The sequence below is a fragment of the Nematolebias whitei genome, chromosome 12 (genome assembly GCF_014905685.2).
Source record: "Nematolebias whitei isolate Nwh7 chromosome 12, NemWhi1, whole genome shotgun sequence".
NCBI lineage: Eukaryota > Metazoa > Chordata > Actinopteri > Cyprinodontiformes > Rivulidae > Nematolebias > Nematolebias whitei.
Window position 1 is genome coordinate 47,612,942 of NC_056509.1, and position 14,685 is coordinate 47,627,626.

Here is a 14,685-nt window from a genome sequence, read left to right on the forward strand (position 1 = left end):
ATTAGAATGTTTGGATTAGAATGTTGAGATTAGAATGTTGAGATTAGAATGTTTAGATTAGAATGTTGAGATTAGAATGTTTAGAATATGTTAGATGATGCAGATTATTGATCTGTTGTGTATCTGCACTGTGTGGTTTTGTTTTGCACGTTCTGTGTTGCACCGTGATCCCGGGGAACGATGTTTCTTTTCAATATGTACTTGTACGTAGCTGAATGACAATAAAACCTCTGACTCTGACTCACGTGGACTCATTTCGAAGAGAGACCTGTAAGATGATACAAACCAGACCAGAACCTGATGTGCTCCTTGATCTGAAGTTGATCGTTTTCTGACACAAGGTCCAAAAGTCTGACAGCACACTGAGGACGTTCTGTTAATGGGCTATTTAAAAAAGCAAAAAAACAAGACAGGAGTACCGCAAGGCTGAGTACTTGGTCCCCTTTATGAATAATACCCAACAGCAATCTAAAATGCTGCTGCCAGAGTCTTAACTGGAGTTACTGGGAGAGGTCATATCTCTCCAGTTTTAGCTTCTCTCCATTGGCTCCCTGTCAAATACAGAATAGAATTCAAAATCTTACTTCTAACCTACAAAGCCCTCAACAACCTAGCTCCATCTTATATTACAGATCTTATTGTTCCATATTTTCCTAACAGAGCACTTCACTCTCAGACTGCAGGTTTACTTGTGGTTCCTAGAGTTTCCAGCAGCAGAAAGGGAGGCAGATCTTTCAGTTCTCAGGCTCCTCTCTTGTGGAACCAACTTCCAGTTTCTGTCATGAGGCTGACACATTGTCCAGTTTAAGACTTTCCTTTTTGATAAATCCTATAGTTGGGGTCGGCTTGTTATGCTGCTATAGACTTAGACTACTAGAGAACAAACTGACCTCATCCAGTTCATCAAACAAAACATGTAGATAAAAACCAGGTGGTGAGGTGGTCCGACCCATGACGGACTGGTTTCTGTGTCCAGACCACTGTTTTGTGAGGAGGCTCAACCTGAGAACATGATACTTGAGGTTTTCACCGACTTTATGGATCCACTTTGGACATTTCTACTCACACTAGGGAAGAACAAAGACTTGGTGGTCTGCTCATATTGTCTGTCCATCTTCTTGTCCTGAAACAACAAAAAGTGCTGAATCATTTAGAAAGAAACCTTTCAGTCTCCAAAAGATGTTTCTAAAACTAGAGACCCGAACAGCCTCATCTAATGAGGACGTGAGAGAAGAACTCGCAGTGAGGACGTTCTCACCACACAGTGGACCAGGATGCTGAAAGGAACCCAGAAGAGGAGGGAGAACGCCACCACCGAGCCCACGATGTTGTCAGCCAGGAACTTCCTGAACGTGTTGATGTCAAGTTTGTCGATGAAGTCCCACAGACGCTCCACCACGTCCTGCACCTGCTTCATGCACTTCCCCTGCAGACACGGAGGAGACACGAGCTAAACCGCTGACTCACAGCATCGTGACCCAACCCCGTTTCCTTCATCTACCCTCACGGTTTTATTCTGCTGGGCGGAGATCATGACCCTTTTCATTCAGGCTTTAGGTTCTAGTGGGCACCTGAGAATCCCAAATCCCTGATCTGTGGAAACCTGGGGGCAGGGCCAGAGATCTGAACCTTAGTCCAGTTCTGGTTCTCCTTCTTTAGCCTCACATCTGAAGGTGGAGCAGAATGCAGAACAGGTGGGTGGAGTCCAGAGGTGGGTGGAGTCCAGAGGTGGGGCTAAAGGACTGGATTTGACCCCAGTCCTCATTTGAAAGACTTGACAACTTGGTTCCACGAGGACCAGGAGAAAAGACTGGGACCAAGTGGAGGAACCAGTAGGTTTGGTTTGGACCCTGAACCCAAAGTAAAACTTGTAAGATTTGGTCCTGAGGACACGTAGCCCCTCAGCAGGGACGCCAGGGGGTCCAGATGGACTAAACCTCTACAGAACTACCAGGTAGAACACAAAACAAACGAGGGGGTCAAGTTGAAGGAACTGGGTCTTGATCGGGTCCAAGAGTCCAACTGAAGAGTCCTCTCACCGCTCCGTCACAGAAGCCCACGGTGCAGGGTTTGCCTTTCCGCAGGTACAGGAAGTCTCCGGTTGAGTCCTGGTAGGGGGCGCAGACACCGGAGCTGTTCCGACAACAGACCTTACAGGACGAGTTCGTTTCTGGAAAATAAAACCTAAAATCAAAATCCAGCAGGAGGAAAAGTTCCTCACATCTTGATGTTTAAAGTTTTAAAAACCGTCACTGAGCGCCAAAAGTTTTACTGGTTTATGGTTTTTAAAGTCCAGACGGGCTTTCATTAGCTAACGAGACTAAACCTGGTCTCTGTTCACCCGGAGCCTGAGAAACCTGAACCAACGTAAGGATCCGTTTTCAGTCGTCGTACAAACTATTTATTGTTTGTTGTTTACAACAAAACAACAAAATGTTCAACGATGAGGAGAAACGGGTTCTCTTCAGAGGTCCAACAGGTCCAGGCTGGTCCCTCACAGACCAAACAGAAGGACTCTGTCAAAGTGAGACCTGAGGTCCCGGCACTTTGTGATTCAGGATTTAGGATCTGGTTCTGGATCTGAGTGGTACCGTTGCAGGCGCAGGGCTCCAGCTTCAGGACGGCCTGACAGAACGGGATGCACTCCCCCTTCAGACACTCGCCGTTGTCCAAACACACAGTTTTATCTGGAGCGTTCTCTGGAGGAGGACACTCGCTGCTGTTTCCTGTCCACACAAACAAACAACAAACAAACAAACAACAAACAAACATCATTTCTCTTTCTGTCTGTTCTTCGCCGGCTGAAGGGAAAACAAACGTTTTTATTAAACATCGAGTTTGAGATGGTTTGATGATTGACAGTCAGCAGTTACTCAGCTGTCTTTCAGCAGTTATTCAGCAGTCTTTCAGCAGTCTTTCAGCAGTTATTCAGCAGTCATTCAGCAGTTACTCAGCTGTCATTCAGCAGTCTTTCAGCAGTCTTTCAGCAGTCTTTCAGCAGTTATTCAGCAATCATTCAGCAGTTACTCAGCTGTCATTCAGCAGTCTTTCAGCAGTCTTTCAGCAGTCTTTCAGCAGTCTTTCAGCAGTCTTTCAGCAGTCATTCAGCAGTTATTCAGTAGATGTTCAGCAGTCTTTCAGCGCTCCTCATTAAAAACTCAGGTGACTTTAATGGACGCCACAAACTGAGCTGAACTGGTCAAATAAAAATCTTCGTCCATGTGTTCAGAGTCTTCATCAGTTGAAGTTGGACCAGACGAGTTTCTTTCCGAGTCTCACATTTAACGAGCAGAACTTCTACCAAACGGGTCAGAACCTGACGGAGCTCACCTGTGCAGTGGGAGTGGCCCTTGCAGGTGGCGTCCATGGGCTCCTGGCAGACCTCCCCTCTGCTCTGGAAGCTGCAGTCCTTGCAGCAGGCGCTGTTCCTGTCGCTGAGCACGGACGGTCAGGGTTAGAAACAGAACGCAGAACAAACAGAACCCAGAACCGCCCAACAGAACCGGACCTGCACTGAGCCCCGGCCTTCAGCCTGCAGTCCGCGGCGCAGCATTTGTCCGAGTTGATCTGCAGCAGACCCGGGTCGCACTCCTCGCCCTGCTCCACCCGCGAGTTCCCGCAGACGTTCACGTTCCTCTCCCTGAAGCAGGACGCCGCCTTGGAGCGCAGCCGCTTCACGATGGAGCGCTTACTGCAGGTGGAGAAGAGCTGCGACACAAAACCAGCCCGCCTTCAGCTGATGTCCGTGTTCTGACTCCTGCGTCCAAATGTTCGGCTGTGAGCTACGACCTAAAGGATCTTAGCATTTTTGTTGTTTGATGTTTTTTACAAAAGATTTCCCATAAAATTAAACGAATGTTTTAAATTCTCTCCAGAACTTTGTTCTCTGAAAACTTCAGCTACTTTTAGCTTTAAATTACTCTCCCGCTAATTTCAGCCTTTAGCAACAATGTTGCTAACCTTAGTGTTTAGCTACCGTTTTCCAAATTTTATATTTTAGCTACAATCTTTTTAAAGTTAGCTTTTAGGTAGGATCAGGCAAATTTTAGCTGTTAGTTGCAGTGCTGCAAACTTAAGCTTTTAGTTTAGAAAAGTTCAGCATAGAGCTATGTTTTTGTTAACTTTAGCTTTTAGCTATGGTTTCATTATTTCTATTTTTTTATTATTTCATTATTTTAGCTAGTTTGTGACAACATTTAGCTATGTTTTAGCTACATTTAGCTTTTGGCTACTCTTTTGCTCATTTTAGATTTCAGCTTTGGTTTAGTGAACTTGAGTTAATTAAGCCGGTAAGTCTCACTGAGGTCACAGATCTCTGGGAGGAGACCAGAGTATTTTAGCTGTTTTTCTGATTTTAGCTTCTGTGTTGCTCGTTTGAACTTTAGCTGTTAATGAACCGTTAATTAATTAACTAATCAAATATTAATAGTTGTTAAGACATGTCGGCAGTCGTTCGGGGTTCAGACTGTATTTCAGTTTCTCCAGTTTTGTTTTCACGTTTCAAAGCTGCCGAAGGTTCTGAACCGGTGGGATCGATGTCCGGCCCGGTCCAGATCCCGGTTCTGGTCGTCACCTTGTTGTTGACGTGGTCTCCGCTCACGGCGATGGGGTACATGACGTATTTGCCGCCATGGTCCTCCCGCGGGGCGCAGTACATCACGTTGTCCGGGTCGTGCTCCGCTCCGAAGTTGTGGCCGAGCTCGTGGGTCGTCACCAGGTCGGCTTCCTGCGGAGACGAGGACACGTCACGCGGTCTGAAGACACCAGGTTTGGATCAGAACCTCAGTCCCGGTCTGAGAGTCTGACGCCCACCTTGGTCAGGATGGTCTTCCCGTAGTTCTTGGTGCTGGTCAGGCCCGTGTTCAGATAAATGACTCCCTGTTTGTTCGCAGTCGAAGGACACGCTGCAATCAGAACCGAGGACTCGTGAGGACAAAGACGGCAGTGATCAGGGACCGGCTGGGACCACCTGAGACCTAGCGGCGGCGGCACGACCCACCTTTGGAGCAGAGACCTCCGGGAAAGTCCGGTTTGGCCGGCGCCACGTAGGCCAGACCCAGAGTGCCCTCATCGAAGTCCTGGTAGGTGAAGAGGTGAGCCAGGCAGACGTTGGACGCCTTCTCTGCGATGTCCACGCTGAACTGCTGCAGGAGGACACGGACAGCTCAGCGAAGACGGGTCACACGGTTCCAGAGACACAAACTGTTCCCTCAGACACACAACAGGTTCTGATCCAACACGTATTCTGGATCAGGTTTTACCTCCAGCAGCTTCTTCACGTCCCACACGTCTTTCCCGTCCACGGGACTCCCCCTCATGTTGAAGTGACTTCCTCCAGGAGGAACCGGAGTGGGTCGGTTCTTTATGAGGATCTGCAGCAGAAACACGTCAGTCTGACACCTGCTGACCCCCGCCAGGGTCCGTCTGATCACCCCCTCACCTGCTGGATCTGGACCCCGTACCCGCTGAACTCGTCGTCCCACGACGTGTTCCTGTAGATGTCGTCCACGCGGTCGATCAGCTCGATCTGGAACATGCACCGGAGACGGTTAACGGGCCGGAGGGCTCGGCGGGCAGGAAGGGGGGCGTTCGGACTCACCAGGTAGTTGAGGGTGGTGTTCTCCTCGCCTCGGCCCATGTGAGTGAAGAAACGATGGTCGGCCACCAGCAGCAGGGAGCACGTGTTCTTCTCGTGGTCGAACATCTGACGCTTCCGTCTCGGCGCCGGCTCTGAGCAGAAAAACATTTCAGGGTGTCGGTCTCCGTTTTCTGACAAACCTTCAGAGTGTGAAGATTGAAAAATAAGAAAATGCTGAAGACACTGATCGGTTTGTTGTTCAGGCCGGGACCTCCAGGGTCCTGGAGGCAGAAGACACGAAGACTAAAGACGAAGATGAGGACGTGAGAAAACACGTCTCTTCACAGCCGCAAACATTTAGACGAGTTCCATCAGACGGCGCTAACGACACGAGAAGCTCATGATTGTCTCAAGACTGTCCAGAGATCATCTCGAGACTTTTGAGAGATCGTCTCGAGACTGTCCAGAGATCATCTCGAGACTGTCCAGAGATCGTCTTGAGACTGTCCAGAGATCATCTCGAGACTGTCCAGAGATCACCTCAAGACTTTTGAGAGATCATCTAGAGACTGTCCAGAGATCACCTCGAGACTTTTGAGAGATCGTCTCGAGACTGTCCAGAGATCATCTCGAGACTGTCCAGCGATCGTCTCGAGACTTTCCAGAGATCGTCTCGACTGTTCAGAGATTATCTTGAGACTGTCGAGAGATCGTCTCGAGACTGTCCAGACATCGTCTCGAGACTGTCGAGAGATCGTCTCGAGACTGTCCAGACATCGTCTCGAGACTGTCCAGAGATCGTCTAGAGACTGTCCAGAGATCACCTCGAGACTTTTGAGAGATCGTCTCGAGACTGTCCAGCGATCGTCTCGAGACTTTCCAGAGATCATCTCGAGACTGTCCAGCGATCGTCTCGAGACTTTCCAGAGATCGTCTCGACTGTCCAGAGATTATCTTGAGACTGTCAAGAGATCGTCTCGAGACTGTCGAGAGATCGTCCAGAGATAGTCTCGAGACTGTCCAGAGATCATCTTGAGACTGTTGAGAGATCGTCTTGAGACAGTCCAGAGATCGTCTCGAGACAGTCCAGAGATCGTCTCAAGACAGTCCAGAGATCATCTCGAGACTGTCCAGAGATCATCTAGAGAATATCGAGAGATCGTCTCGAGACAGTCCAGCGATCGTCTTGAGACTTTCCGGAGATCGTCTCGAGACTTTCCAGAGATCGTCTCGAGACTGTCCAGAGATCGTCTCGAGACTGTCCAGAGATCGTCTCGAGACAGTCCAGAGATCGTCTCAGGAATGTCCAGAGATCGTCTCAGGAATGTCCAGAGATCATCTTGAGACTGTCCAGAGATCGTCTCAGGAATGTCTCGTCTCAGGAATGTCTCGTCTCAGGAATGTCTCGAGCACACAGATGTGCTGCTCTGCGATTAGCCTGAGGAGACAGAACTCCTCCCAACATTTCCAGACATTTTGGAAACTCCACTCAGTTTGTTGCGGCAGAAAGGTTTTTTACGTCTTTAGTTTTAAAACTAAACGAGGCAGTTCGCTCTGAACGTTTAGCAGATCCGTTTGACGGCAGGAAGTGTGTGTTCTTCAGTCTGACATGGACTAAAGTAGAACGTTAATAAAAGCTGGAGGGAATATCCTCAAACAGAAACCTTCCTTTAATGTTTCTCTGAGTCCGTTCCAACGTCCACAAACCTTCTTCATCGTGAAGATCCAACATGGCGGCTCTGACGCTGGACGGGAGGAGGTGGGAGGACTCGGGGGCCACGTAGCCGCAGACGGAGGGTCGCTGCAGCCGGCTGACGTTCCTGATGTCCTCTGAGCGGTAGATCAGGAGTCGACCATCAGGGGGCGCCGCCGTGAACCTCCACAGAGGCTGAGAGGGCCACAGAGACGGTTAACGCCGCCACGTCAACGTTGGACAAACGTTTAGGACCCATGAGGACACTCTGGAGGGTTTGTGTTTCCAGAACCTTTACCTCGACGTTGTACTCCGCCTCCTCGGTCAGGATGCGAGCGGAGAACTCGTTGTCGTCTACGTGAGCCTGAACTCGAGAGTTTTCCTCCCCTGAAAATAAAAAAACAAGCTGAAGTTTAAATCGGCTCCTTTTCATCTCTTCCACTTCCCCTTCGAAGCCTCGAGACGTTTTAACGTCCTCTGAAGCTTCACGAGGACCCGAGCACGAGACGAGAGGGTCGGGACCAGCTGGAGTCCAGAACCTTCTGACCCAGTATGGATGTGATGAACGGATCACAAACGAAACACGTCTACAAAAGTAAAGTGACGCCTCCAGATGAACTTGTTTTGAACAAACATTTTGATCAATCCCTGGTTGACAAATGAAAAGTCGTCTTCTGGCGTTTGTTTACAAATAAACAACAACATCTCCTCCTCGGTGCTGGACGTCCGGAGGAAGTTTAAACTTCACCAAAAACTAAAACCAGCTTCAGGTTCTGTGATCAGGCTTCAGGGAGATTTACCAAAATAAAAGGGATTGATTCAAAAATCTAATTTTATTTTACAAAGGAGGAAAAACAACAACGTAAATAAACAACAAATAAAAGGCAGTAGAAGAAAGAGTGATTTAATTCATCAAACAATATTCATGAATTTGTAAATGTGAAACGATCAGCTGTTCACCTCAAGTTAAACCAGTTTATTCCTGTTTATTATTTTATTCACAGATTAGATCGACTTTTATTTAAATAATTCGGATCAGAACCGCAGAGTTGGTCAAACACAAACTGTCGTGTCTTCGTCTTTTTTTACTGTTTGGACAGCAGAACACACCACGTTGCCACGTTGCGTCCTCACGGGGCTTTTCTGTCCCCAAAAGAAAATAAAACAGCAACGTACTTTATTTTGAAAAGTTTAGGAAGTGGAAGCTGCGGTCGAGGGTGAGCTCAGCTACGTTACCGACGACGTGCCCGGTGAAGAAACTGTGTCTGTTGACGGGGAAGGTCCGCTCCCGGCCGTCCTCGTCCTCCACGACGGCTCTGAAGTCCTCGGTGAAGATCTCGGCGTTGGTCCTCAGGTAGAGCCGGAACGTTCTGCGCTCAGGAACACGGCGAGGTGAAGGAGCGCGCTACGGTTTGAACAGAGCAACAAGAGTCGAGGCTGACCTCTGCAGCGCCGTGAAGCTCAGCAGCTTCTCCACGTGGCTCTGGACGTCCCGGCGGCGGACCGAGTGAGTCTGGAGGCCGGAGAAAGGAAGGACGTCAAAGTCGTCCAACATGGAGCGGAGACGGTCTGCGGGGGACAAAAAACAGCTGGAGTCCTTCAGTCCAACCGAAACAGGAGCCGAAGGCTGCTCCCACGCCGACTGTAACCCCGCAGCTTCGGTTTAAAGGTTTTTATACAAAATAAACTTTGACAAAACTGTTTGAGCGTCGTTCGGTTTTTAAATTAAATGTTTTTTAATTGACTCGTACGTTTTCAAACATTTTAAAAGAAACATATAAAACCTGAAAAAGAAAAACAAAACAATCATTAATAAAATAACTGATGACCAACAAGTGCATTAACTTTAGTTAAAAACAAATATTTACAAAGTTTTGTGTTTTTGAGCATTTAGTTGGTTATAAATATAAATTGTTCTTTTTCTAAAAAGGTTTAATAAACAAAGTGTAACAAGAGTTTCAAATGTATCATCGTGTAATAATGATAATAAATAACAAGCGCAATTTAAATGTTTTTAGTCAAAGTTTCACCTTAAAGATTATAAATAACACAATAGCTATTTTTTTGTGCTAAATTTACTTTTATAACAAGATAAAATTCTGTCATTAATGTCTAAAATTGGACTTTAAAGACTTTTATTCAGTGAATGAAAACAATTTTACGAACTTCTACATTTAAAACTGTTTGGCATGAATAGACTTCCATACTTTGCAAAAATATTTTATTTTCCAAAAACATTTTATTTTCGTGTTATTTAAATAAAGCTTAAAACTGTTTGGCATGAATGGACTTCCATACATGGCAAAAATAGTGTATTTTCCAAAAACAGTTTATTTTCGTAAGTTATCTAAAGTTTAAAACTGGCATGATCTAATAACATTTGATTAAGTTATTTACATAAACTCACGTGATTCACTGTCACAGTTTCACTTCTTTACACTAATTATTTACGGATTATTTTAACTTAAAGGTTCAGATTTGTGTTTTCTGGCAGCAGCAGGGTTCCATAAACTACAAGAAAACGAACTTTTCTCCTGAACGAACCGAACCGAACCGAACCATCGGACTTTAATGAACTTTGAGACAAAACCAGTTCGGACGTACCGAACTCGTGCTGCCGGGTGTCCGCGGGCGGAGACACGGCCGCCTCCGTTAAAACGGTGAAAACCGAGAAAAGGACGAGCTGCGGACCCATGTTGGGACTGACCCGAGCGGAACCACCAGAACCACCGGAACCACCGGGTCAGACTCAAACTCCTGACTTCAGGCGCATTTTCTGGAAAAAACTCCGTGATCCGAGAACCGAAGTCATTGTTTTCAAAAAGCACGCAGAAAGTTCAGCTCCAGCTCCCGAACCAGGAAGACCGAGAGCGGCGAGGAAAGCTGGCGAGAACCGAGGCGGCAGGCCGGAAGTAGGCCCGACGGCCTTCACAGTAAAAGCATTGAAAGTCACCAATTAAATGACCAAGGTATAAAAACTGGATTATAAAAGGTTTAAAGTGTATCTGACAATTACAACGTCTGGCTGTTTGAGGTAAAATATTTGTTTTTAAATCGTAGTGGCTGAAGAATTTTACAAACTACTGTAATGAAAATAACAGACAATAGAGATACCGTAATAAATGCAAGCAGATTGAACTGTTTAATCTAGATTACTGCAATAATTTAAACCAAATAAAGTGATTTTAAAAATTATACAATATTGACATTCCACATCTGTAAAACTAGTTTATGGCACCAGGAGTCGTTGTGGCCGGGGACTCTGCAGGGACCATGGATCATCTCTGGTCTGGAAACACCTTGAAGTCCCCCAGGATGAGCTGAAGAGTGGAGGTCTGGGGTTCCATCCTGGACCTGATCCTCCACGACCCGACTACAGATGAGAGGTAGAAGATGAAGACGGTATTAAAGTAAAATTAATTTTTAATGTCCAACTAATTAATTTAAACCATTTGGTTGTTTAAACTAGTTTAGAAATTGAATTTGTCTAATAAAAATTAACATAAATGCTAAAATGGTGGTAATAATAATAATAATAATAATAATAAAATGTTCTGAAGCAAATTAACATAATCAAAATAAAATACTTTTCTTGCTTATTCTATTATTTTATCCCATCAGGAGCCACATGACATTTATTTATGTGTGGTTTAATATTTCTTCCTTCACTTTATTCATTTTTATTATGATTTGTTCTTTAGTTGTTGTTTGTTTTGTTTAACGTAATTCAGTCTAGATTAAGCTATCAGATATTTTAGAGCTTTATAAAACAACCAGATAAAGATTAATCACCTTAACTGCAAAATGTTCGGACCCAACATGACAGTAGGCACTGCTTTGCTTTTATTTTGAAAAGCTGCACTTCCTGTTTGTGCGTGTTGTCTCGAGCTCGACGGTCTCGTGAGCGGAATGCGGTGCTCGCGAAAGAAAAAATCTGAGAAGTGGTCGTGATTTGTATTTTTTGTTTACCAGCCGTAGAAACAAACGCAGTTTAACAACAAACAAACAAAGTTCAATGAAGGAGCGGCTCGATCCATGACGTAATGTAAGAGAATAACGGAAACATCTGGCGGGTCTATTTTTAATCCCTGAGCTCATCCAAATCCTCTTTTAAACCGGTGACCAGATTCTGTGAAACACCGGAGCAGAACAAACATGAGAACAGACCCCAGTCTGGAAACAAACAACAACAACAACAACAAACAATCTACACATACAGGCAGTGTTTTAGGGTGCATTGCATTCAGGGAAACTACAGGTGCTAACACTTCAGGTAACCTTCCTGTAGAAGGTCGATTTAATTCTGTAAAACTAAAACTATCTGAAAAACTACCCGGATGTTCCCTTGTTTTTAAAGTTTAAAGTTGTTTTAAAAGAAGGTTGTAGTTCTCGTTGCGGCCTGTTGGCGGCAGCAGCGCGCTCAGTCCGCAGGAAATCAACGAAGAAGAGAAACGCCTCACTTCCGGTTCTGCATCTCGGCGAAAGCGAAAAATCTACAAACCTTCGGGAAAAAACAAAACCTGATAAATATTCAAACTTTCCCCTTGACCGAAGTTTTTAATTCACCATGGATGAAGAAGATACGGTAAATCCTGATGGAACTTTCTGTTTGTTTTTATTAAATTAAAGCGTAAAATTCACAGAAGAACGTTGATGTTAGCTAGCTGGTTCACACCAAACTCCGTTATCTTTATGTCTTTTATCTTTATTCATAAATATTAAAACTTCCAACCTTTACGAAATAATTTTAACAATCGTAACACAATATTCAAAGGCGTATTGAATAATCGGCATAAGTTTACTAACCAATAATCTTAATCTGAAGATTTTTTTAAACAGTTTTTTTTAATAATTTGGTTTTATTATCGTCAGCGACAGTTTGTAGTTTCCATTGAAAGTGCTGCTAATTATTTATTGCTATTTTCTGTTTTTAGATGTTTTTTAAAATTGAGTAAATTATCATGCTCTTAGTAATAGCAGTGATATAATTATTTATAGTTTTCTTTTTATTTAAACAGTTTTTCTTTCAGCCTGATGTTGATATATATATATATATATATATATATATATATATATATATATATATGTGTATATATATATATATACACACACATATATATATATATGTGTATATATATATATGTGTATATATATGTAAACATTTTACCATCATCTTGTTTTTTTTTATATTTTCTTAATATTTTTCTGTAAAAATGTTGATTAGTGTAAACTATTTTTATGATTGTCTTGCTTTGTTAAACCATTCGATTCATATTTTACTCCAATCTTTCAAAGAGCAACAGACATTTATTAAATAATATTACACAAATTACGATAAACTATCAGACTTTGTCCATAAACATTTGGAGACGGATATGTGCTTTTTATATTCAGTTAGTTTTTTGGTTTAAATAAAGTGCATCAGTGTAACGCTGGTAAATCTTAATAATGTTAAACTGTATGTGAGTTTTATACAAATGTTTCTGATGATCAATATAATCTCAGTTTTCCATAAATAACCATTCTTAAGGATAAGTGTTTTATTTGTTGCTGCAGCTCTGTTTGACTCATCAACATAAAATGAACTTATTGAATTAAACGTGTTTTGGTGTTTACGTCCCTCTCCTGACCTGCTGCGTGTTTTTGATCAGGCAGGGTACCGGGAGCCCTGCGCTCAGTGTGCCCGTGTCAACTGGGGCATCTCCAATGAGGGTAGCTTCTACTGCAGGTCCTGCCACAACGTCATCGAGGTAAAGAACAACACGACAACAAATAAACAAACATCAGGTGGTACCATGGAGTCCTGCAGCGCTATTCAATAAATCAAACGTTACCATGGCGACACGGTTTCTGCAGGTTTAACAAGTTTTATTAAACAGAAGTCCACCTGCTGGAGGATGAGCTGCAGCTCGTCACGTGCCTCACCGTGGCGTCTCTGACTTCACTTCTTTCTGTCCTCAGAGAACCAGACAGGTGGAGGACACCACCCTCAGTCAGAGCTCCAGCAGAGTCACCACCCTCAGCAAAGGTCCAAGAACCAAGAAGGCAGGTCAGTGTTTCCTCCTCAGCGAGGCGCCTCGGTTTGTTCTTCAGTCTGAAGCGTTTGTCTGAATCTGCTCTGTAGTTTGAAGAAACTTTCTTGTGTTTTTTTTAATTGGTGCTAACAAGCAGAAGTTTGAGATCTCAGATATATTTTACAGAATCTTCAGATTGTTGGACCTGAAGGTTCCGAGGCAGGCGGGTGTTTCTTGTGTTTGTTTATTCTAAGAGGAAAACAAAAAACAAGGAAATTCTATCTATATTTAAGTACATTTATTTGACATTGGAGAAATTTCAGTTCATATATTTAAGGATCTTTCTGTTCAGAAAACATTCTGCTCATAAACGAGTAACTTCCCAGAAAGAGCGGCTAGCTTAGCTTAGCTTAGCTTTACACAAAGACATGTGAAAAATGTGAAATTGTCTGATTGGTCAAACCATAGGCGTCGCAACCATTATATGTGAAGGGGACAAGTCCCCCCCACATTACGGATTCTTCTGACGCCCTTGGGTGAAACCTTGGAAAGTTTCTCCTGTTCTTCTGGGTGCTCAGACTTGGACCAGGTCTCTTGACACTACGCCTCTTCGTCAGGAGAGGGCAGCACCTGTACGGACTAAAACACACCGGCTCCTCCTCTGTCTCACGGATCATTCCTTATATGGTTTCAGGAAGCTGCAATGTTTCTCACGATTGTAACCTTGAAACCGTCTCCAGTTAATTACGTTTATCTCGTGTTTGTAGCCCAGAAGAAAAGATGTTGTGTGAAACTTTACCGTCTGTTCTGGGAACGGGTTCGCTGCTCCGTACTGAACAAAGAGCTCTGTGTGGTTTAATGAAGCAGCTGCAGAAAAACTGATAAAACAAGGAACCGTCCATTTCTACTCCAGAGTTTTAATCGTTTTAATTCAAGAGTTTAATGTCCTCTAACATTCCACATGTGGAACAGCTGTTTGGGCCGTTGTTGGGTCGTTATAAACTCGAGTCGGCGCTCAGATTGACCGAAACTCGAGCCCTTGGGACCGAGGCGAGGGACTCGAGCCCTTGGGACCGAGGCGAGGGACTCGAGCCCTTGGGACCGAGGCGAGGGACTCGAGCCCTTCGGACCGAGGCGAGGGACTCGAGCCCTTGGGACCGAGGCGAGGGACTCGAGCCCTTGGGACCGAGGCGAGGGACTCTAGCCCTTCGGACCGAGGCGAGGGACTCGAGCCCTTGGGACCGAGGCGAGGGACTCGAGCCCTTGGGACCGAGGCGAGGGACTCTAGTCCTTCGGACCGAGGCGAGGGACTCGAGCCCTTGGGACCGAGGCGAGGGACTCGAGCCCTTGGGGCCGAGGCGAGGGACTCGAGCCCTTGGGACCGAGGCGAGGGACTCGAG

General features: G+C 44.9%; 2 protein-coding genes across 2 annotated transcripts in view; one reads left to right on the forward strand and one right to left on the reverse strand.

Moving 5' to 3' along the window:
• Window positions 1–1,066: 1,066 nt before the first annotated feature.
• On the reverse strand, window positions 1,067–10,039 carry adam17b (ADAM metallopeptidase domain 17b; the record flags this gene model as incomplete). The annotated part of the gene is given in 17 exon segments (XM_037686028.1): window positions 1,067–1,123; window positions 1,259–1,426; window positions 2,040–2,170; window positions 2,592–2,726; window positions 3,331–3,434; window positions 3,509–3,708; window positions 4,574–4,726; window positions 4,813–4,904; window positions 5,000–5,144; window positions 5,262–5,372; window positions 5,441–5,527; window positions 5,600–5,730; window positions 7,286–7,466; window positions 7,570–7,658; window positions 8,508–8,641; window positions 8,714–8,840; window positions 9,876–10,039. Coding segments are annotated over 17 exon segments (2,136 nt in total), but the record flags the coding sequence as incomplete, so codon positions are not given.
• A 1,797-nt stretch (window positions 10,040–11,836) lies between these two features.
• Window positions 11,837–14,685, forward strand: part of taf1b (TATA box binding protein (Tbp)-associated factor, RNA polymerase I, B) — a 10,412-nt gene continuing 7,563 nt past the window's right edge. Inside the window, exons 1-3 of the mRNA XM_037685222.1 lie at window positions 11,837–11,856; window positions 12,923–13,021; window positions 13,233–13,320. Of these exons, the coding sequence (XP_037541150.1) occupies window positions 11,839–11,856; window positions 12,923–13,021; window positions 13,233–13,320 (205 nt within the window). The 5' untranslated portion in view covers window positions 11,837–11,838. The remainder of the gene's footprint in view (window positions 11,857–12,922; window positions 13,022–13,232; window positions 13,321–14,685) is intronic.